General features: G+C 38.0%; 1 protein-coding gene across 2 annotated transcripts in view; it reads right to left on the bottom strand.

Moving 5' to 3' along the window:
• Window positions 1-4327: 4327 nt before the first annotated feature.
• The window catches only part of neurl1aa (neuralized E3 ubiquitin protein ligase 1Aa), a 57374-nt gene continuing 36821 nt past the window's right edge, over window positions 4328-24880 (bottom strand). For both annotated transcript variants that reach the window (XM_057331373.1, XM_057331374.1), the window contains exons 4-6: window positions 15596-16291; window positions 10502-10651; window positions 4328-8841 (exon numbers count right to left, since the gene is read on the bottom strand). In XM_057331373.1, the coding sequence (XP_057187356.1) occupies window positions 8600-8841; window positions 10502-10651; window positions 15596-16291 (1088 nt within the window). In that variant the 3' untranslated portion in view covers window positions 4328-8599. The remainder of the gene's footprint in view (window positions 8842-10501; window positions 10652-15595; window positions 16292-24880) is intronic.

Raw genomic sequence — 24880 nt, 5'->3', positions numbered from 1 at the left:
GTGCCCCCCACCCAAGATGTGGTGTTGTACATTAAATGGGGGGGGGGGGGGATGGGGGGTAATACACATGAGTATGACGTCAGCGTTATCGGAAAAAGCCGTCTTCAGAGTTTACATGGAGACCAGGCTTTAACGCTGTCATTTTTAAGAACTTGCACTTTTGAGACCTGTTTTCAAATGTTTGTGTTTTCAGCGTTCCCAAAACGTTGTTGTTGTATAAACGAACAGCCAAAACTCATAAAAAGTCGAAAACGGTCTCGTGTAAACGGCCTCTTAGTTTCCATTATTTTATTGATTCAAGGTTAAAGCTCCATCTTATAGAGAACAGGTAACCCGTAGAGAGCATCGAGTCACACAAGATGTTGCTTTTAAAACAGCTTAAAACAAGACCACTCGCGCATTTCTGCTTTTGTGGCAATTCCAGTTCTCTGTCTGTTAAATTTCAACACACTGTAAAAAAATTTGAGGTTATTTTTGTTGGGTCAAAAAGGGACGAACACAGCTGTTGGGTTAAACCCAAAAGTTAAATTAACCCAGAAAATGGTTTATATATGACCCAATGGGTTAAAACAACCTAGCAATTTGGTTAAAAGCCATAATAGGTTGATTATTTACAAATCAGTGGCTGGGTCCCTTTTTGACCCAATGCTGGGGTTTAAATGAACGCAGCATTTTTTAGAGTGCAAACCTCGGGAATGACATAAAGGCCCCCAAAAGCAATGTGACTGAGAGAATGCAAATATGCATGAAAGTTTATTTTTGAACTGATTTGTAAAGTACATGTAAAACCATTTGTAATATGATGTTCAAACATGATGTACTTGTTTTCTTTGTAGTATTCGAGTTCAAGATATTTATATTTTGATCATTTTGGATCCATTTTCTGCAAATGAAAAAAAAAACATTTAAATTTGGGAGAAATGTTGTTACTAGTTAACATAATAAAACAAAAATAATTATTTTACTGTAACACATTTTTTTCTGTTGCTGTGTATATTCAATATACTGTATTCATCATATGATTTTTTTTACAAATAATAAAAAACAATAAGGCCACCTGTCTTTGACAGAGTAATATGAAAAAAAACATGACAGCAGCTGGACAGCATGACAGTAAATGGGGAAAATAGGATTCCCAATTTTGTTGTGATTGGTAAGCGCTTACATTAAGCAGCCTGGAAATCTTAAATCTACATACATTTTTTTTCATGTATTAAATGTAAAACTCTTAGGCCTGATGGTGTATTGTAGTGTGAAATGTCTCTAATTATTATGCATTTTATTTAAGCATATTTTTAACCCTGTATTTGTATGCTTTTATTCTAGAGGCAGTAAGCAGTCCTTCGCACAGATGACTGAGCTGGAGGTCAAAAAAGTTACTAAACTTGGGTTTCATCTAACTGGTTTCATCTTTTACAGTGTTGTTTGTAACTTATTTGTCTAATACATATTTGCAAATCTGTAAACATACTTTTTGTCTTTCATTTTTCTTTTTTGTTTATTCAGTTTGTTTATTGGTTTCTGTTATTATATGTTTAATATGTACTAAATCTTTACATTGTTTTAATTTAATCCTTTATATTTAATTATTGTCATTGTGTTTTTTTGTATTGTGTTACTATTTATGTGCTACTTTTAGTTTATTGTTTGACATTATTTGTTGCGTGTTTAATTGTATTTTTATGTTTCTCTTGTATTGTGTGACTTTGTTTTGTTGATTTTTTTCTGTTGTCTAAATGTAAGTGTTATTGTTTTTGGCACCTCTTTTGACATTGTATTTATTTTTGCTGTATTTGGCTAGATTTTATTGTAAGCATCAATTAAACACTATACTTGCATTTGTGTCTGTGGTTTTTCCAACTATTCAATATATTATTATATATTGGGCCAGTTGTGGGTGAGTTCTAGGTAATTGTGGTGGCACTTGGCTCTTTATTGGGTTACACATGGGGATACAGGCAGTGTTATGGGACAGTTAGGGCTGATTTCAGGGACATGAATGAAGTTGTGGGTGAGTTTTGGTCTGCTTCAGGCATGGTTCTGGTATTCTTTAGGAAAGCAGCTTAAGGGCCATTCCAGGGAAGTGGTCTGTACTGCACACACCAATCCAGAGCCGTTGAAATACAGAGTTACGACACTCACATAGACCATAGTAATAATAGAATGGGCAAGTAACTGGCGTCATGGAGTGACCAATAGTTCCAAACACTGCACCGAAGCCCATTCATTTCAGTGTCTCCCAAACTCATTTGCTGTACAGTTGTTGGAATAACTGCATGTTTATACATTTTAATGAGTTGGCGTACATATCTTATATTCATATTAGGCCTACTCCTCAGACAAAATACTGCTATAAATGAAGTCAATGTAGTAATCAGTGTACACAATGTGCTAATATATTTATGTATTGCAAATATAGTTGCTGTGTCTGTCCTGCTAAAATCCATTCGAATAGGTTGACAGCACGGATTTGTTTGGAACGATTGAGAACGGCGAGATCGAGTGTCGTAACTCTAGGCTTGTTCGACTTTATGTGGCGCAGCATCAAGTCGAACAAGCCTTCTGTATTTCAATGGCTCTGCACAAACCTATTAGACATCGTTTGTCACGTGGACAGACATCATTGACGCGACGCACCTGGTAGGTACAGCCATAGATGTCAAAACTAGATGCCGCATTCAAGCTCTCCGGGCACGTAGACGCGTCCGCCATCTTGGAACGGTCCACTGACGTCACTCACAGTTTGCTAGAATGCCACAACACTGCGCAGCCATGGCTGTGCATTTTAATTCCCGAAAAATTGGATACCCTTTCGTTGTTGTCATGTTGTAGGAAATATAATGTTTGAGTTTACACAACAACAAATATGTTTTCATAGTCATACGGACCGACTTGGCAGGGTTGCCAGATCTGTGAAACAAAATCCTTCATCACGAGCCTAACGTAGTCCATATAACAGAACTTAACATTAATAAATTAAATCATCTTAAGATCGACTGTACAACAAAATCCTTCCACTCCTAACCTGTGGATAAAACAAACCGTAGCGACAGTTACAAAGTAACCCAATTCCACTGAAAAGCTGCAGTCTTGGCAACACAGACCGTCTCGCACCGTTCCAATATGGCGGACGACCTACGTATAGCGTCCCATAGACGCAGATGCTAATGCGGCATCTAGTTTTGATATCTATGGGAACGTCTTAACTTTTTTTACATGCATACAAGACCCCAAAATAATTTTAAACCTGTTTTCTATGCAGCTATTGACTGTTAACTATACTAGTAAATATTATTGACCAGAGTCGTACTTTATGTAGTTACTCATTTCTAAATGAGTCGTTTTCTCACATTAACTTTAACAAAAGAAATGTTATGTCACTTGTGTGTGAATTACACTTTTGTACGTAGTGCATGCAGTCGTAGGAAACATTGTTTTCCGTTTTGCCATGTGTCTTGTTTGTAATCCACTCCCAGCCCTTGGCTCACACTGTACACCAGAACCGTAAATTCTCAGCCATGAGAAATGCAGAGGCAGTACATAAATTGATGCAATGTGTCGTCCACTAGGGGGCAGCCTTCACCAAGCTTGATCTGCCAACAGTTCACCACCTAAATCTAGAAAACTGCCCTCCGGTTGGTCACAGAAATATGCATCCTTAAAGGTGACCTTCATCATCTTCCTCTCAACTCCAGAGCACATCCAAGCGCAGCATCAAAGGCACGTTTGATCCTCTACAAACGGATGTCTGTTACGCTTCACCTTTAGCGTCTGGTTCAGGATCAGCTCACCGCTGCACAGCTATTGATCTGGTTTTTGTTTATTTATCTTTTTGACAATATTTTTTAATGACATTTTGGCCATTGGGTTAACCAGTAACTAATAATATGCATCAATGACTTTGAACTGGTGTCAGTGGGGAATGAGATTCGGTAGCTGCAAGATTTACATTTTGAATGCAATTTTGGTCATGCACAACATTTTTCACCATTCAAGTTGTTTTATGTTACCTGGGAATTGGACTGACGATCTTAAAGGGACACTTCACAGTTGAAGTGTCATTCATTTACTCTCGTGCCATTAAAAAACCTTTCTTCTGTGGAATAAGAAAATGTTTTTTAGTATTCTACAGAAAAGATGGAAGTCAATGGGGGCCAATGTTGTTTGCTTACTAACATCGTTTTAAATATATTTTGTGTTTTGCAGAAGAAAGTCATACAGGTTTGGAATAACATAAGGATGAATAAACAGTGAGAATTTCCATCCCTTTAACAAAATTATAGGCAATATATAACAAATGAAAGAATGGACGTCACACTCACTGAAATACATCTGCAAAGTTTATTGACAGTCATCTTTGACTCGGACGAAACAAAGCTCCATAAACTCATCACAGACTTTAAGGAAAAAATAAATCATAGGTTGAGTCAAAAATAGAATGCCACAATAAGCTGAGCCATTTTTAATGAAGAAATCACTACTGACCTCATGGACTATGAATCACTGACTCATTTTACAGCCCTTAACTGAACCCTGGGAAAGAGGAATCATAACGCTTTGATTCAGATATTCGTTTGGTCCCACTGTTTACCAATGGGTTATGAGCGAGCAAAACACACTGACAAACAGAAAGAATAAAGAAATGCAATTCACATTATTTTGTCTATATATATAATAAGATAAAAAACTTCTGTTTTTCATTACGATCTAAAAATATTCAGATTTGATCAATATTCAAATTTATTTAAGGTTGGGGTGACAATTTATGCAATCCCTGATCCCACATACGTTTACTCCACTATCCACTCATAACTCAAAGTATCTACAACATTATTGTCTGTGCCAATGTGCTAATATGGCTGTGTTCATTATCATATCTACAGTTTTGATTAAAATAATTATAAAACAGGAAAGCTAAATAGGGAATCTGCGACATATCAGATTCAACACATCGTACTCTACACGCGGTATTAATAAAGTACATTACAGGGTCGACGACAATCAAAGGTGGACCCATGGGCGGCATATTCGGACTGTTTGTCCCACTCCAGGTCCTCAGTAAAACAACACTGTGTTTTTGCCATTTCGTTACAAGCATTTAAACGAGAAAATGTTCTGGAAAAGGTTGATTTTGTCCAAACATGAACCGGATGATGTCATAAAGGGGACAATAAATTTTGAATAAAATTTCATAGTGACAGAAACACAAAGATTGCTCTTATAATACACCCTAAATTGTGCAAAAGATATTATTAGAGGGATACAAAATGGGGCGAAATAGAAAAATGCTTGAGGGTAAAATTAATTATTTATAAATGATATTTGTCAGAACAAATTGACTGACTTGATGGGTTAAAAAGTGCCTGGTTTATTTGACTAAACATGTGCAAATGTAAATCAAATGGCCTCCAGGACATTTTCAGAACAGTGTGTACCTCTTAAAATCAGATGAGTAAAGTTACACCAGTGGGACATAAATACACATCTTTAAAACAAAACACATTGTCAATGAAATGAGCTGACCCCAGAGGGAGTGTATCCTACAGGTTATCTCGATCCTAACATAAAGCTGGTTTTCAACATTTGCTGCCACGCGCCTTATAGATGTCCTTCTCAGTATGGCTTGTGTGGATACAACCAGCACAAATGTCAAGAAATATGTTGGTGTAGAATCCTGAGGGACTGAAAAGCAAACTATACAATCATAATTTCGGTCCATTAATCCAAAAGAAAAAACAAAAGAGCGCCAGACACACCTCAGATACGTCTATGTTCTAATACAGTGGTTCTCAGCTCTGGCCCGCGAGATCCATTTTCCCAACTCTGATATAAAACACCTGAACAAGCTAATCAGCGTCTTTAGGAATAGATGCTTTCAATTTAATGCGGCGCTGCGCAAATCTATCATCGTATGACATTGAAGTACCGCGATAGCGATTCAAGTGCAGATTGCTCGGTACGCATTTGAATCGCTCTCGCGGTACTTTAATGCCAAACAATCTGCGCAGCCCAACATTAAGTTGAACGCGTCTGTTCCTGAAGTCACTGATTAGCCTCTTCAGGTGTTTTATCAGAGTTGGGGCTAAACTCGGCAGGAAAATGGATGTCGCGGGCCAGAGTTGAGAAACACCGTTCTAATAGTTTCCTCTAATTAACATAAATAAACATTCAAAAGTGAATCACCACAAACAACAGAGCACAACTTCGAACAGATTTTCTCGACACGTTGTTAGCATCGCCTGAAGAGGAGCCGGCTAACACTAATAGCAGCATGAATTTAAGCGCCAGCTGTCACAATTGCTTCACACAAGCTCACTGGCTAGTTCTGAACAATATTAGCCTGCAGTCCATTGTAGGTTAGTAATATTACTTGAGCTGCTGTCACATCCAACCACACACACACAAACACACACACACACACATTCACTATTGTGCCTCTTTTGCTTAGTTGCTTTACAGTAAATAACACGATGTAATTGATTAAAAACAGATTTGAGCCTGTTGCAGATGTTCGAGGGAATCTGGATTGTGGGAATCTGAATTGGCCTTTGCTGGAAATCTAATTTACAGCTAGCATCAAAACTCAGTAGCATCAGCTCAGTTTTTTAACTGTTGTTGGCTGACCTGAGTGCATAATATCCGTCACATGAAATGAACAAATTAATTTTTTGTAGAATTATATTGCCCTCTAAAAAACAGTTTTTTCAACCCAGCATTGGGTCAAAAATTGACAAACCCAACCGCTGGGTTGTAAATTAACCTATGCTGGGTTCTTTCAACCCAAATGCTGGGTTGTTTTATCTCATTGCTGGGTCAAATATAAACATTCTCTGAGTTATTTGAACCCAACAGTTGGGTTTGTCCATTTTTGACCCAACAATGGGTTGAAATAACCCAATATTTTTGGAGTGTATTTTTATGACAGTTTTTCTATGAATCCTTATTACTGTGTAATATATATAGATGTGTAACTTTTGAGGGTTTTTGCAACACCTGTACTCTTATTGGTATTTCTTATTACGGTAAAATATTTTTGCACTAATGAGAATTTTTGGGAGGGGTGTAAAATGCACAAAAATTATAATGATATTTAAAGGCATTTTTTATATTTACCTACTCACCTGTATAGCCTGTACAAATTCAAACAAACTTAATCAAACTGCTCACTGAACTTCCTTCTGTCTCCTAGAATCTTCTGACTTCAGACACAAGCAACTGTGGTCATAAAGCATCAGGACGTCCTACACATCCTCCAGATCCAGAAGAAAAGATGCCACCAATTTAGTACACAACATATATTTACTTTCTTCTTGTTATAATTCACTCATTCGATATTTTTAACCCTGCTTTTTCTATTCTCGGCACAATCAAGAATTATAGTCCAGCTTTACAGCCTTTTGTACTCTCTTCTCCCAATGATCCTGTTAAATTCTTATTCAATTGTAAACTGTAAGCTGTTAGCCCCCTATTTGGGACCCTAGAAACTGTTGGGTTGGGACGGGGGATACAAAAGTATGTATGATGTCAGCAAATGAGATACTTTATCCTCTCGCCACAAACGACTCTTTTATTGGTTAGCGCCTCACGGCTATTTTCCCTCTTTGTAGATTTTGCTCGCTATGGCAACGGTTGACTCGCTTCTGCAAATAATCAGACCGTGCATGTCCAAATCTGGAAAGTTTACATCTTTGATTTGGGCTTTGGTTTAGGGTCATAGGATAGGGTGCTAATTACATTTTCGAGTGACATTGGCTCGATTAAAAAAATTAATTGCTTTTATCCGGGAAGGAGTTGTTAAGAACATTCTGCAACGGCTCATTGGTAAATCGTTCCGCTATATAAACGCAACAAATTATCGTATTAATCCCTCCATAACATCTGCTGGTTGAACACATGCGTACGCAAAAAATGATAGCGGCCCATTAACTGATTTGATCTGCTAAAAGCTTTAGATTACGTCACAAAACCTGATCAAATAGTGATCAATCCAGAAAGACCTCCAGAACAACATGGAAATATTTCAGAGCACAACAATGGTAAACTGCAGAATAACACGGCATATCTAGCGTGAAATGATGAGGTATGAAAGCATTGTACCTTTAATCTCTTTCTCAGTCAAGCACAGACAAAAATTGTGAAACGCTGAGACGTTGTTTGCATGAATTTCATCTGTGAATGTGCCTTAGTTACTCTGATGTCAGCCGAGAAAAAATAAGCGAGATCCAAAACTGTAACGTCCTGTATGAATATGATTCCAGCTGTAAAGTTTATGCACCTATGCTATGAATGAGACCGCTGCAGTCTCTTATGGCTCACAGAAAAAAACGGGTCTCCCGCGTGCCACCTGAAATATCCTGAACTGCTCAAGATATCCATTAAAAAGCAACATCGGCGGTTACCAAAGCAACAGACACCGTAAGTTACAAAAGACCCCCGTGAACGTACGCTTGAGCTTTGGAAGTTCAAGGGTTCGAAAGTCATTGCCATGGCAACAGAGACAAAAGCCAGAGAAATGTCCCTGAAATGTGATGTCACCGTCTCTTTAAACACAGATCTATCCGTGGCCCCTGTGAAACTCGGGTTGGTCGGTGAGGGGCCCCTAAGTGCTCCGATAGGTCTTTATAATGTCTTTGATGGCTCTCCTGCAGATAGGACAGCTGGCGTTGGCCATCTTTTTGAGGCGGAGGCCGCATGTGTAGCAGAGACACATGTGTCCGCAGGCGTAGATGACTGTGTCCACTGTGTTTTCGTAGCAGATAGAACACTCGTCCGGCCACGAGCCCGAGGCGGTTGGGAAGGTGGGTGATTTAGGGAGGCTGATGGGCGAGTTGGGTGTTGTTCCTGAAAGAAGGACAGAGAGCTTTTTAGCACTGCTTAATGACTTTATTTCACAATGTAAAACAATCACTCTAGTATTACTCTAGTATTTGTATTTTAGTACAAATATTTTTTCTTTTCACCTAAGTTATATTGATGAGCTAAGAATTAAATAGCGTAGTATCACTTTTTCATATTTATTTATTTATTTGGCAGATGCAAAATCCAATCACCTAAGACAACTTTAATTGCAATAAAATATAATAATGCAATAAAACATAATAAAAACAACCAATGGAAATACAGGAACATTATTACATTTATGCATTTGGCAGACGCTTTTATCCAAAGCAACTTACATTGCATTATACTATACACCAGCGGTATTCAATTAGAGTTCCAAGAGGTCCAGCCTTTATATTTTCTTCCAAACGGAGGTCCGGACAATATGTTTTTTTGACAATAAATAAATGTTTCATCAATTTAGCCCAGTTGAACACACTGTATATATATACTGTATCTTTTATCAGGCCATTTATTTTATATTTTGATACCCACAGTATGAATGTTTTGTAGGCTCTGTGGCTTTAGGGGAATGACCTCTTAATAGAAGTCTGATCATTAATATTTGTAAATAAAAAGAACTACTGACAACATGCAAACAGCAAATTTAATGTAACAATTGCAATGCTCATCATAATCAGAAAACGAAGTTACTTACTAAATCAACCTTTCCATGCCATTCATACCAGAACTACTTCTATCTTTAAATAATTTCCCAATTAGAACGTTGTTCATTACAAAATGTGACCCTGTTTGTGAAAACCCATGCAGCAAAAGTCCGTCATAAATTCATCCTACAGAATATTCTGTGAAAATATAACAATATCTTCAATATTGACTGAACAATGCCAAAATCTTAGTGAAATTAATGCTTGAAATGAATCTTTGATGGTTGTTATCTAATAATGAATTAGATTATGAGACTTTAGCCTGGGTTTTCACAGGGTCACAAATGTTTACATGCTGATCAATAATGCTAATGCTAAATGTAGATAAAACGTTATGGTTCATAAAATATCACAAATCTGGTTGAAAGGTTGAAGACATATAGCAAACAGTAAACAGACTGACAGATACAAATGCGTTAATATTTGCTGCATTTTGTTACCTGTTGTGTGTCCATTTACCTGCTCTGCGTGTCTGCACTACCGTTGTTAAAATAAGCACGTGTTTGCTGCTCTTTGTGCGGAGCGGAAAGGGTTAAAATGAAGCACGTTTGGCACTAGACAAAGATATTAGAGGATATAGCGGCAAAAGATCAATTACATAAATGTTCCTGAGAGCGCGTGTGATGTGATTCTCTGTTGTGTAGACGCGCGGCTCAATTTAGACAACCAAAATAGTCAAAAGTTTTAAATAGTTTATTAGGCTGTCTCGCGGTCCGCCAATTGAGGATGACTGCTATACACTCTGCATTTGTTTCTAAAGGTGCAATCCCTGGGATCGAACCCATGACCTTGGTGTTGCTAGCACCACGCTCTTACAACTGAGCTATAGGAATTATATTGTTGGTTAACTTGCTTAAGTTTTTCCTTAGTCTTTATCAAGTTTGCTACTTTTTGGAACAGTTGGAACAGTTCTGACAAAAAACATAAAAGGTCATTTTCAGAAACATGCTGACCTTCAGTTGAGCTGCAGAAAGAAGTAGAGCATCCCCGTTCAGTGAGGCCTGGTTCTGGACTTCCACCACACAAGTTTGAGGGCGAGAGGGGCGAGGCAGAGGGCGAGCCGGGGCTGGCTGGGTCACGAGCATCACCCAAGAAAGTAGAACCTTAAAAGAAACAATGCAGTACTATTTTTTTAAAATACTGTTCAATAATTTCTGATAATGGGCATAATTTATATAGTCTAAAGCTTGAAAATATTTTAAGTACTGATTTTAATAGCCCCATTTAGACACTGAACAGAACGAGTCCCATCGGTTTGTGTGGCATGATGGAAGAGTGGAATGGCATTTTAAACTCGCAAAGGATTGCACAAATTAAAGTCAGTAAAACTTTTATTGGGCAGTTGGATCCACTAATCCCATCGCGTTGCTCTGGCTGCAAGAGTCTAGGATGGAATCTGAACTTGACATTTTTTGTAGCACTGCATTTTGCTCCTTTAAGTGTTTAAGTACAATCAAATTGCCTTTTCATTTTATTTATTAAAAATGTCTTCAACTCATTAAAAGAAGTCAAGCAATTTCATTGCAAATTCACGCATCTTTACTGTACCACTTGTGAAAATTTAAAATAAGACGTTGAAATGGCTTGTAAATCCAATTTGATAGTTCTTAAAAAATGTTTTATAGTATAACATAATGTCCAATTGGTACTTTTCAAAACAATGAAAGTGAATGGTGACCACAACTGTTATGCAAAGTTTTCAGTGAATACCCTGAAATGTCTATTCAGTACATTTGACTTTAAAAGGCATTGCATGAGGTTTGACTCTAAAAGACATTGTACACCGCAAATGTACTACTTTAATCTTTTTTGATGCATTTAGTTCTTTTTTTTCTTTGGTCCCCAACTCCCCAGTCACTTTCATTGATTGCAAGACAGCAGCATGAACTTTCCTCGGAGATTTTCCTGCTGGGTTTCACTGAAGAAGGTCAATCATATAGAATGGGAAATGGCATGAGGGTGAGTTAATGATGACTGAAGTTTTAGGTGAACTGTCTCTTTAAGAGAGAGCAGATACTGAATTAAAGTGAACTGACCTCATTTCTGGTATGCTGGGTCCTGTGATATACGAGTGTATATGTGAAGGAGAATTGGCTGAACCGAAACTAAGCTGACCTAAAACCCCTGAAGGTGGGATCCTCTGAGGTTAGTCCATGCGAGTCTGTTTACCGTGCAAATGCTCTGAACCGAATCTATCTGTGGCAATATTAGATCTTTGATAATATTCCCCAAAGCTCCATCTAATGGTTGTGGTTTAAGTTTGTGTATGTTCTTTCCTCACACAACGTGATCCTCTTTTAACGTGGAGACAGGGTTGGGTGGAGTCCACCGAGTGTGATCCTCTTTGAGTTTAACATGCCATTCCACCTTCCCATCATGCCACACGGAGACACATCATAAATCCCCTCGTCCAGGCCACAGCAGCTGGCCCTGGATCACAAGGGCCAAGCCTATTCCAGAGCATCTCAACTAGATTAACAGAGACGCCAGAACAGCCGTGGAGGGAGAGACTTCAAAACAACATATTAGAGAGAGTCAGTCCTCTCTAAAGTCCTTTGTCATGCTGAAAATGAGCACTATGTGTCAACATGGCACACGGTCTTTTCTATATATTTATTCCATATATATTTATAAGCATACTATTAAACAAATATCTTTAAGATTTAAATGTATTTAAATATATGTGTAAGATTTAGGATGTGAGTGGGTCTCAAGAGTGGCTTTTACATTTGTGTATTTTAGCACGGCTGTTTTGCAGCATTCAGGAACAGTACAATCCATTTCTGTAATGAATTATAAAACTCTCAAAGCCTTTCTAAGGCTTAGATCTTGAGTTTTTAATACTTTTCCTTATATGTGTATCCTCAGTCACATCTTGCATCTTTAATTGAATTTTAGTTTGACTGTAGGGCAGTTAAATCTATCCAAGGGTGAATGGCTTTGATTTCATTTGAGCTAAGCTGCGGACAACAGAAGCAACTCTCTCTTGAATTTCTCCTTGTTTTCAATCTTACATTTGCACTTGAGGCCACATACTTCTTAGGAAGCAAACTATGGAACGTTGCATTTGGTTTATTATATCGTGTGGAAAAAGAAGGAGAAATGTCTAATCATATCACTTCATCAGTGAGCTGTGTGACTGCAAACGTAAACATTTGCACGGGCTGTTTATTACTTACTGTTTGGCTCTGGTTGAGTTCAAATAAAACATATTTCATAAGAAGAGAAATCATCACTGTGTATCATATCAGCTGCTTGCATCGCCTTCAGAAAGGCAGAATATATATTTAGCCGTAATTGTTTTCAACAGGAAAGCAAGGATGACATGTCAGGGCCTGCTGACGTTCGCTTTTGATTTGTTATTGTGCTCTGGCGTAATAAGACGAGCGTGATTCTTCCTGTATCTGCGCATTATGGTGCTGATAAAGACCAGATCAGATTAGCTATCCGTATCTGCCACAGCGTGAGCTCAAAATGTGACATCATTGGGGAAAAAGCAGGTGATGACTGACCAATATCATGCAATGACGAATAAACTGTATTGGGGCCAAGAAGGTAAACTAAACAAACAAACAAACCCATTTATATCTATTTGAATCATATATAATAAACCGCACGCGATTAGGCGATTTACTACATTTTTTGTGCAGTTCTTCAGTGAAGTATGGTTAAATGCTGCTGCATCTGAAAGCCAGAGGGCGCTCATGTGCAGAAACTCCAAAAAAGCGCAGCCGAAGAAGTACAACATGTACGTATGTACGAAATCGCATACTGTGACAGTAAGTACTGAATTTGAATAAGTACCTACCTATCGGCTGTTAAAACAGTACGTTCTATATAGTATGAGTGGGAGTAGTATGAATAGATTTCAGACATACTGCGTCCGCCATGGTTTATGGTCATGTGACCCGTATGCTCTTTGACCTATGACGTATTAACAACCACCTATACGTGAGCGTTGATAAAAACATAATTTAGTCACGAGAAATTAATTTATTGGCACATTAAAAACAGACGACCCACTTAAAGTTTTCCGCTATATTTATTTGATTTACTTTTAAAATTTGACCGTTGCTCAGCTCCCGTGGCATCATGGGATAGAGAAGTGTCCATCCGATCCACACTCACGAATCTCGGCGGAAGTAGTAGACCATCCGGTTATTTACTGTTTTTTGCATACTGAGGTTTCGGACATACTATTCATGACTCATACTCATTTTCGCCTACTATATAGTATGGAAGTAGGCGATTTCGGACGCAGCGCTAGTTCCAGAAAATGCTTACAGGGATCTTCCTATCACTGTTTTTCAAGCCTTCTCAGGTATTTTAATGATTAAAAAGTATATTTTTAATATATATGTTTGACCGGTGTTGCTTTTTCAAAGGCACGTTATAAGCGACTCAAACTCATAGTGATTTCAGATGGGGCAGCGCTTACTACTGATCAAAGAGGAGTGTTTCACAGACAAGCTGCGCATAAACACATAATCGAAACCGTCATGATATTATAATCGCACTACACGGGCCGATTTACGCGATATTTCGTGAATATAGTGATTAATCGTGCAGCTCTGATATATATACTATATATATATATATATATTTTTTTTTACGTAAATAATCTTTAAAACCCATCTCTTCTGTGAATACTTGACAGATAAATGAAAAAAAACCCCACTAACCCTCTCTCTTTCTCTCAACAGGTAGTGGTCTAGCTTTTGTTGAAACTAGTAACTTTGTATTAGCACCTATTGTATTATTGCTCCTATATGACATGTCCCTTATTGCTCCCTGAACTCTTTGTAAGTCGCTTTGGATAAAAGCGTCTGCTAAATGACTAAATGTAAATGTAAATGTTATAAATTCTTCTTCCAGTCATGATATGAATTTGTAATAAATTTTACGTCATGCGACGAGTCTAGCAACCAAATAGCAACTTTCTAACAACCACTTAAAGGGATAGTTCAACCAAAAATGAGAATTCTGTTATCACTTACTCACCCTCATTTTCTCCCCTGTACGCCTTTCTTTTTTTGCAGAACAAAAAAGATATTTTGAAGAACGTTGGTTACCAAACAACACTAGGCCCCATTGACTTTCATCGTATGGCCACAAAACCACGGAGACATTTCTCAAAATATTTTCTTTCGTGTTCCACAGAAGAAAGAGTCATATACAGGTTTTGAACAACATGAGGTTGAATAAATGCTAACCGAATTTGAACTTAATGACACAATACCTATTTTTGGCAACGATGTGTCTTCTATGCAAATTGTTGAACAGAAAAACGAACAAATCGAGCTTCATTTACTTAGCACTGCATTTAATTTAACAAGCATTTCATCTTATGTTCCAGCTGATTTTCATTTCATTAGCAGAGACGTTTTAAACATCAGAATCTCGACGGAAAAAAACACCAAACGTAATGGAGAAATGGAGAGAAACGAGCAAGAGACGCGTTCTCAACTGAATGCTCTCAAATGAAGTGTGAATCGCCCACTCGCCTCTTCACTTTCTCGTTTCCTTTCCCTCACCGCATGCTAATGAGACGGGTGAGCGCTGGGAACATGCGGGGAGTTCTTGTATCTAGGACATCTTGGAAAGTGCAAACAGAGCTAACGGAGGTCACAGACCTCCCACACACTCCTGTAATACCTTCCTGTTTTTAGTTGTGTATGTGTTTGTGTGCACGTACTTTGTCTAGTTTAGCTTTATTGTGTCAGTCGCAGGTGTGTGGGTGAGACCGACAAAGCTGTCTAGTGTTTTGAAAGGTTAATCAAGTGCGTGCAATTTTTATTTAGTATACTATTACGCTATGAAATTGAGGTGATTGAAAAAACGCAATTCTTGTTTTAACACAATAGCAATATATTATTTTTCTTCTGAATAATATGTACTGAATAATTCTGCACAACAAAACCAGAAATTTGTATTAATAAAGCAAACTAAATATTTACTTGGAATTTATGAAATATTTTAACACGAAAAAAATCAGTTTTAAATGTTTTTGCATAAAAAATGTAGCAAAACAATAATTCCGTGCTTACCCAGAATCCTCAGCTGTGTGACAGCACCGTGCAGTCCGAAGAACATCCAAAGTGGTCGTGAGTTGTCCACACACACCTGCATTCCCACATTGGTGCCGTTATGACTCAGAATCACTTCCCCTTCCTGTGTAACCAGGAAGCCCAGTATATCGCCGCTGTGCAGAGTGGTGGGCACCCTGCACACGGCCCAGAATTCCTTGCGGTCAACCAGTGCTTCTGGATTGTAAGGTAGATCGCTAGGGCGGAGCACAGCTGGATCGCACGACGTCACACCATACGACAACGATCCGGATCGCGCTTGACTGGACTTAATGACTTTGATGAATATGGTTTCACCGATTTTGAGCGGCCGGTCGGTGAAGACCAGTGTGCGCTCCTCACGGCCGTGTTCGGATCGCGCCACGGTCTGTTCGTTAAGGGTCTTTATGTGGGCACCTCGGAGCTGGTGGAAACGTAAGTCACATTCCAGGGTGTGAGGAAGCAGCGTTGACTGCTGGGAATTCATGGAGTTTTGAGGAATGGGGCAGGTGACGGGAGCAGGTGGGAGGCGGAGCCTCGTGTCTTCTTGCTGCGAGTTAAGATCGCACAGGCTGACGGACAGACGGGAGGTGTCCGCTTCGCGACGTAAAGAGGCGGAGCCGCGTACTGTGGTGAAAGATCGCGGGCGGAGAAAGTCTGGAGGGACGATTTCACTGTCTGTGGGGTAGAGACAGAATACATAGTTAGGAGTTAAGATTGAAATAATTGAGTAATTGTGTCAAAAACAAAAAAGATTGTCATATCTTGGACAAATAACAAACTGAAACAACTAAATAGTCTTTATTCACGTTTCTATACCCAAATTTGAGCCAGTGAGGCAGTTTTTGACACTCCCAGATAGCAAAGGTACGTCTGTTAGGTATCTGCTAAAGATCTGCTGTGTAAAAACATCTGATAAACATCCTAGAAAAGGGAGTTTTACATACAGTACATTCTAAATCATAAACATCTTACAGACCACTTCTAGATCTCTACCTGACATGAGACATCTCAGAGACGTATTACAGATGAGCAAACAATCAAAAATACATCTTGCAGATGTAAATGCAGACATCAAACAGACGTCTCCCAGATGAATGTGTGCTTTCAGGACTGTTTTTATGGACTTGGTCAATAACTGTTACTATTTTGAATGGTTTGTAATGGTTACAGAGTAATGAATAGATCTTTCCAAAATGGCCACCAGGGAGTACCTTTTGACATTCTTTACTATTTATTCTACAGCAGCTGGCAGGAATAGAATTTTATAGTAATGTAAAAGTAGCCTTGCATAGTACAGTATAGCGATCTCAACATACCCACAACGCTTTTCCAGGCTGCCTAAAATAGTTCAAAATTGTACTAAAACGCTGCGCTAGCAAAGTGTTGTGCGTACACCAAATGTAACGTCCCATTCCTAGTAGCCTAAAATAGGTATTACATTCATTTAAATGGAGGCTAGCTATCTTATCATAGCACAGCACTCAAACAAGCTGAATACTGTGGTTCCTTTGTAACTGATAGCCCTGCTGGAGCGTGACCTGTTTTTAGACCTCATCAGTGCAGTCAAACACATTCAGACTCTGGATGATATTAGCATTAAAGGTAACCTGTCATGCTAATCGACTTTTTAGTATTAGCCTTCTATTGTATACTATAAAGTTTAACAAATCTTTTCATTTGAACAGAATAGCAGAGCCCACAGTACAACTATAGACCACTTCACAAGATGTAAACACGGGTCCAGACGCACTTTTGGTGTCATTTTTATTTGTATTCCTTTTTTTATCGTACACATATAATTATATCTTAAAGATGTCGTTTGACATTTTGATTCGGTTATAAATGTTCTGTTGGTTGGATTTTATTCAAACTGTCGTGTAGTGTTAAAAACTGGAATGGGAAGTTCTTCTAGACCAGCGTTGGATCAGCATTGTTTACGTTTGCCGAAGTGGTCTATAGCGATACAGAGAAACAATATTCTTTATGTGAACTAGTTGACTTTCATTGACTTTTATAAAAAGAATAAAATAGTCATTCACACATAAAAACAAACGAAGGCTAGAAGGTAAAAACAACGATTAAGGTCAGGAGGCGTAATAAAGGAAGGAGATAAAAGGAAACTGAGGATCTTTACCCCCTCTCTTTTACCTCCACCTGTCTTCCTCTTCCTGTCTTTATCTACCAGCAGTGACCCGGAGAGACCGCTGATTAGCTCTTGTTATAGATAAACCGGTTACAGCTTGTCAGAGTGACCCAGTAGACTAAAAGTTAAGGACACAGATCAGGAAAGTAAACTTATAGATCTATAAGGACGTTCCTGTACTTCAACGAGATAAAGCATAGCGATAGTGACACCAAAGTCATAGGTGTGATGCATGGCGACACAAACTAACACTTACCCCGAATGCACTGTATAGTCACTTTCAATAAAAGCCTCTGGCGAATATATAAAGATTTTTTTTTCCATAAGACTGTCATGAGACTGTGTGTCTAGCTAAGTTGCAGACACACAGAGATAACAGTCCAATGAACGTTCCTTTAATAATATCAGTCTAATGTGCAAACATAGCGCATAAATATCTGTGACATGCTATGTCGCTCTATCGTTCTCTCTCTTAAAATAAAAGTAAACAGAGCCTTAGTGGAATTACTGGCTAGCTTCGAAATGAATACTGTATCACTAAAGCATTCAAATACTTACATTGTAGATATATGGTAAGTAAATAATATACAGTACAGTTGAATAAAATACAGTAAAATAAATAGACCAAGAGTTTGGATATGGTAGGGTGCAGGATGTACAAGATGTTGGGTGCTATAAGAGGCATAAATTACAACGTCGTCCTCGCTCCTGTTTGTGTGTGGTCTTGTTCTCGCAAGTTCCTTCGGGCTAGAGGGTTTGGCAATGCGTTTTAACCGTTGTTGTGCTCATCTACTGTCGATTAAAATCTTTTGTTTTTCTTAGGATCCAGTCTTCCAACTGGGTGTCCTAACATTGAGAGAGTAACACTGTTACAGCATCTATATCATCTGGCTACCATTACAGATAGATATCTGCTTTCAGCTCGTGTTTATGATCACAATGCTCTGGTTTGTCATTGTTTGTCTTTGTGCTACTCATTTTCTATAGACCACTTTCTATAGAGACTTACATTTGGCTTATTTTGTCACAGCATATTATCGCCCTTTTTTTCCATTTCAATCTTTCATCTGAGGCCTTTTAAGACATATTTTTAAGAAATGTGTGGCCTCTGAAAGTATTCGGGCTATCCTGGTTCTTTTGAATTCTTACTTTTGGTTCCTTGAGTCTGTACACATAAGTATTCAATCCATACATGTACATGTTGACATTTGTAAAGATGCTTCTGAATGAGCAAACAGCACTATAACATAGAGACTTGCTGTTCCTTATTGATCCTTAAGGAAATTTTTGCTTTAAAGTGTCTTGAAAAGAAACAAGTGCGGTAGTCATTGCTAATGAGTGAAGTGTTCTACACTGCTAAGGACAGCACAGGGATAGCCTTAAGGCACTACAGATTACTCGAGCCAACAGGGACTTTTCAGCTCTTTTTGAAGTCATCTACTGGCAACACTGGAGATAATGAAGACATTATTAAAGTCGTTTTTAAAAGTAACATTTTCTTAAATTAATTTTGTCATTTGTCCCCATTGAGTGTTTTGACTGCACATTTGAAAGACTACAGTACAATTTGTACACAGTTGAATCCACCCATCATGATTGGGCAGAGAACATGTGGATGACATCACCACTAGGGGTCCGACTGGAGTGTGTCTTTTAAGTCAGGCTTATTACTGTAAAGCCAGACTGTAAATAGGATTAATCCAGGCCTCTCAGTTTAATGCTGCCTTGAACCTATAGATAGAGTGACGCAAGCCTAGAATCCAGTTTAAATATGAGTAAGGGTGAAATACATCTGCCAACATAAAACAACATGAGATGGAGAACAATTGTTGGTTTCATGATATTATATTATATTATATTATTTAATAATAACATATCATATAAAATCCGATCACAGTCTGTAAACTCTGTATTTTGTCTAAAAACAGTCCTTTTGAAAATAAAACATCGGTTGTGCCAAACAGACACAATTACAGTGATTTTAACAGTCTGTCGGTTTCTGACTCTATCATTGTCCATGCATTTATTTGAGTGTATATGTTTATTTATCTTATTATATACATAGACATAGATTGCCCATACATCTAATAAACCTGGATTAGGTCTGCTCTGCCCATACATTAACAAATCCTTTAAAAGAAAACGTCAAAATGCCTTGGATGTTTTTACTATCCATTCAGGCAAACAGACGAGCACTGATAATCAAAGTTAGTTGATTATATTATAGTTTTATACTATATTTTTAATTAGCTTTCATTTTAATATATTCAAATAAAATATATTTAAAATAAATTAAATAATTAATAAACCAAATATTTAATATATTATATTTTAGTTAATTTTTTGTCCTTTTATCATTTATTTATTTTTTACATAAACAAACGTTATGTGGCCCAAACTTAACTTCCGGTAGACCTCCGCAAAGAATCTATAACGTTTGAGTAGTTTTAATTTAATTTGATATAATTAATAAACAAAAAAATATGAATATAAATGAATAATGATATAAATTAAATATAAAATAATTGTTATATTATAACCAAACACAGACCGGAAGTTAACTTCGGGCCAGCGCGTGCGTCCGATGAAACCAGCTATATTGGTTTAATTTATTTTAACAGCAGTTTTAGTTTTTGTGTCGTTTTTTTGTGTTGAAACTAGTAACTTTGTATTAGCACCTATTGCTTACTGTATGAAATATCGCTTATTGCTCCCTGAACTCTCTGTAAGTCGCTTTGGATAAAAGCGTCTGCTAAATGAATAAATGTAAATGTTTTTTTGTTGGTCTTAAGCGCCTCATAACTCAAGTGACTTTGAAAAAAATATTTAGGCATACATTTTAATTTTTTTTACAGAAATGTTTTAATAGTTTTAGTAAATTATAATAACATTGCAGATTATTGAAAGACGTTTGTTGAGTCACTCGGCAATACAAAGATCAAAATCAGTTTAGAGTAGAAAGCAGGAGAGGTAGAAAAAGTGAGGGAGGGGCACGGGAGCGTTCGTGCCAAGATGTGTGTGACCAACGGCAGCTGCTGCCCCTCTAATTACCCCTGCACCTGCTCAGCTGCCAATCGCCATTTTCTCTTTGTCTTATTGGCCCCTTTCAAACGAGCTCCAGAAAAGCTGGATTGCGATTGGCTGAGCCAAGATCGTAATCTCTTTGACAATTCAAGACTCTAAAAAAAAGACAGTTTTGATGGTTTCAGAGAGGATCTGAATCCAAGCTCGCGCATTAACGACGGGGACGCAGCTGCAGAGACAAAAAAGCAAAAACTTGTTTTTTTGTCCTTTTTTGTCTTAGTTGCTTTTTTGGTTTTGCACCAGCGTCCAGCACCTGTTAGGCTAAACACAAAAGCCAGTGGAAAATAAGCAGATGAGGTTTCTGATAAACAAAAGCTGCTCTTGGTTCAGTCAGAAAGAGTCCAGGAACAAAATGGCCAAAAATGGAAGTGCGCTTTTGCTATGATTTGCAAGGTTTAGCTGTGAGGCGCTGGATGCGGTTGTTCTCGATGAGATTGTTCTTTATTCATCTTTTACGCTGATTAGTTTGTTCTCTTTCTGCATCTGCTCACTTTGTAAATAAGTGAACAACTTTTTTAGAGAATGCTCTTTACAGTTGAAGGAATTTAGGTTTGTTCTCAGTTGTGTTTCATGCACATCTTAACTTTGTCTCAGATGTTTCTCCTAAACTTTCAAAGCATGGCCTGATAGTTTGGTCTTGGAAGAATTTGACTTCTTACACGATAATTCTGATTTCGTTTGCATTTTGAAAACAAACAGGACATTGTGTGTGTGTGTTTGAGAATAACAGTAGGGGGCGACAGTAGAGATTTCTGCATTTTGGCTCCATGCCACGCTCGGCTGTCCGCTCTCTTTGTTAAAAATAATGGCCACACAGTCAACACGTGGACCACTGACAAATGATCCCTGGGTAACGAAAGCTCCTTCCTTGAGGTCATTATTCACCTTCTCTCTCAAACACACACGCACACGTCCAGATTCGCTCCGAAAGACGCATAAGGCCTTCCCTTATGGCTCGTATCCAAATTGTAGTCAGGCCAACCGTAGTTTTTTCTGCCTCATGACACATATTTAGTCAACGAAAATCAAAACTGACCCCATGTTGTTTCTGGTCTTATTAAGAACATAATCTGTGCATGCTATTCTAAAGATAAAAGGTTGGTCCGTATCATAATCTTTCATCAGAGAGTAATAACTTGCTCTTCAATTGAATAAACTTCATTTCTTTTCAACCACATGCGATATGGTATTATGAAGCCTTCCATGTTGTTTTTGTAAATTTCAATAGCCACAACCAATTCAGCACTCACTAAAATTGGAGTACACCAGAGGCACACCGAAAATGTCCACCTCGTACCCGGGAAATGTGAGTCGCTCTGTGATGTTTCACCGCGGCCCCAAATACGAGGATGTTTATCTAGCAGTCTATAAACTGATGTTTGCCCCTAACTCCTTTAAAGAGGCCCTGAAGTGCTCCTATATTAGACAGCCACACCTAATCTCTGTCCATGTTTGGATGTCCCGAGTCCTTGGTATGAGGGGAAATGAAGGAAAAGGGGAGTTCTAAGTTTGGAGAAGGGACACTTAACGGCAGGAAAGGGACGGTGTTCTGTTTTGCGATGGGTCACGCTACATTTTCCCGCCACCTTGAGCCGCTCTTCCCAGAACTTCCTGTTGGTGTGATCTCTCGAAAAAAGATTCTGACCCATGACTAGCACTTCTTCGCTGGATTATTTTTCTCCTCGTGCTTACAAAGAAGTAGAAAAATAAAACGCTGTCAAATAGCCAAATGGCACAGCATCTGTTGTTCTAGGTTTTTTTTTATTTGTTCCACCCCAAAGCAGTCGGTCAGCCAAACAAATACAATTACTAGCACTAACAGCCATTACGGTGTACACAGAAACAAGCCTGCAGTTTCACAAATTCTGACCGAATAGTGCATATTGGACATATTTAAGATTTTATTATTGGAGGACTATATTCCCAGCGTGGGACGTTTAATTAAGAATTAGCGTAGCCAAATCATACAACCGTGTCAAATAAATCATGATAATTGCTCTATTTCAACACACTAGCATTAGTAGCATAGCAATGTTGTTGCTAATTACCCAGAATGCATGACGAGGGTTGTAAGGTTATTGATAAAGGAACTTCTGGACGTGAAATTATTATAATGTTTGTTTGTGACACTAGAACGCTGAACTTTGCTTATGTTTTTGACCTGTCTTTGTAATGCATTTCATCACCGTGATACTACTGTCTACGTCTACCATAATGAAAGCTACATCAATTACCGCCACATTAAAAATGTACTGCCGGCACAAGCCTAATTTCAGTTAATAATTTCAGTGCCTCAAGCCGTTTCATTTTATTCCTGTGGCAACATTTAATTTTTTTTATTTAAACTTTTTAAAATAATATTTAGGCCAATATCATAGTCATAATACAGCGGTTTTACTTATTTTAGCCGATTCGTGTGAACGACTTTGTTGTGTGTATGTGAAACATTTAAAAAAACGCTAACTTTTCATTTTTTTTACTATATTTTTGTTATTCAAACGTACAGTTATATAAGTGAAAATCAGGCGCTATGCACTTGCAACTAAGAACAGGGGCCTTGTGTATGGTGTTTACATTTTCTAGACTGCATTGGACATTTTATTAATGGGAATAAAAAGCATGTTGAATGTGGAATGTACAATGAATCTGAATGCTTAGCTCTTAATGCCTCATCCTGGTGGTGTCAGAGTCATCTTTACCTTCTTATCTGAGATGTGAACCAGCAGGCTATATATCCAAATCTTAAACGAATATTTCTTCTGTGGGGTGCATCCACCACAATATAAATTACACAGTTACATCTCAAGCTGTCGAGACATTTCTTTAGTGGAACTGAACACACTGCCATACTGACCAGCCCTAATGGCTTCTGTACCGTTGAATTTCTTCTATCACAACCCACTGACATAAACTTTAACTGACAGCAATAGACAATTTTTGGCCTTGCTATCCACTTCTCTGACATGTGCTACAAGAGATAAAATGGTCTGTGCCGCAGCATCATCCATCAGGGCTTCAAGCTTCATGCGCGGAATAAATCCACAGTCATTTATTATGTCATTGTACATACTGTACTAGAGACAATCCACAATCACTGCTGATCAGCGAGATAAACCATAAGAGATGGATTAAAGGGAAGTTCATGAGCAACTGTCTCTGCCAGCAAAATAGAGTAATACCACAAATCTGTAAATGAAACTAAGTGATGTAACTGTGAAAGAAGTCTACTAAAAATTGAATGTAAAGCAACCATACCGTAAAACTGTAAACTTCAAAACCGTAATGTAAACTTGGCAAGACTGAAAATATATTTAGAATAGGCGGCATAAATCCTAAGCCTGTTTCAACACGTTAATACCCAAAACGATTAATCTTTCCGATAACAACTGCATTTAGCCTGGCTAGCAAGCACGTTTAGGAAAAGAGTAGCTGACGGCCGATGTATTTATTAAACAACATTCCAGCCTCACTACATTTGCAAACGCCTCAGGGGACGACTTCATTTCACTACCGTTTTTTTGGCACCCTGAAACCCACACCACGCGAGCTGGTTCAAGGTCCGGCTAGACACTTCATCACATGAGTACTGTAGGACTGTCAGGTTTTTCAAATGTTTCGATGTCACTGGGGGAAGTCTGAAGGACAAGAATTGCCTTTAAGGAAGTGATTACAGTAAATGAGTTTACAGCTAAACTCAAAACTTACCTTTTTACTTTTAGCTGTATTTAATTGTATTACGGGGGGTCTGATGTGTGCTGTGATCTATGTTATGTTGTGTGTAAATGTTGTTATTTCTCTTTGATTGTCCAGTCCAATTGTTGTTTTTATTGGTGCTATATAAATAAAGATGAGTTGAGATGAGATGAGTATTTACAAGTCAAATGTATTGCTTGTGGCTATATTTTTATTAGTCAGTAACTGCCATGGGCTTTGCTTTTTCCAGGTGTTAAATTATTAAAAAAATAGACCTTCCATTACGAAACCAAAATATGGGAATACTAATAGTGGAATAATACTGGGTAATATAATGCAATATA

The sequence above is a fragment of the Triplophysa rosa genome, linkage group LG4 (assembly GCF_024868665.1).
Source record: "Triplophysa rosa linkage group LG4, Trosa_1v2, whole genome shotgun sequence".
Lineage (NCBI taxonomy): Eukaryota > Metazoa > Chordata > Actinopteri > Cypriniformes > Nemacheilidae > Triplophysa > Triplophysa rosa.
This window is presented reverse-complemented; position numbering and strand designations above follow the sequence as displayed.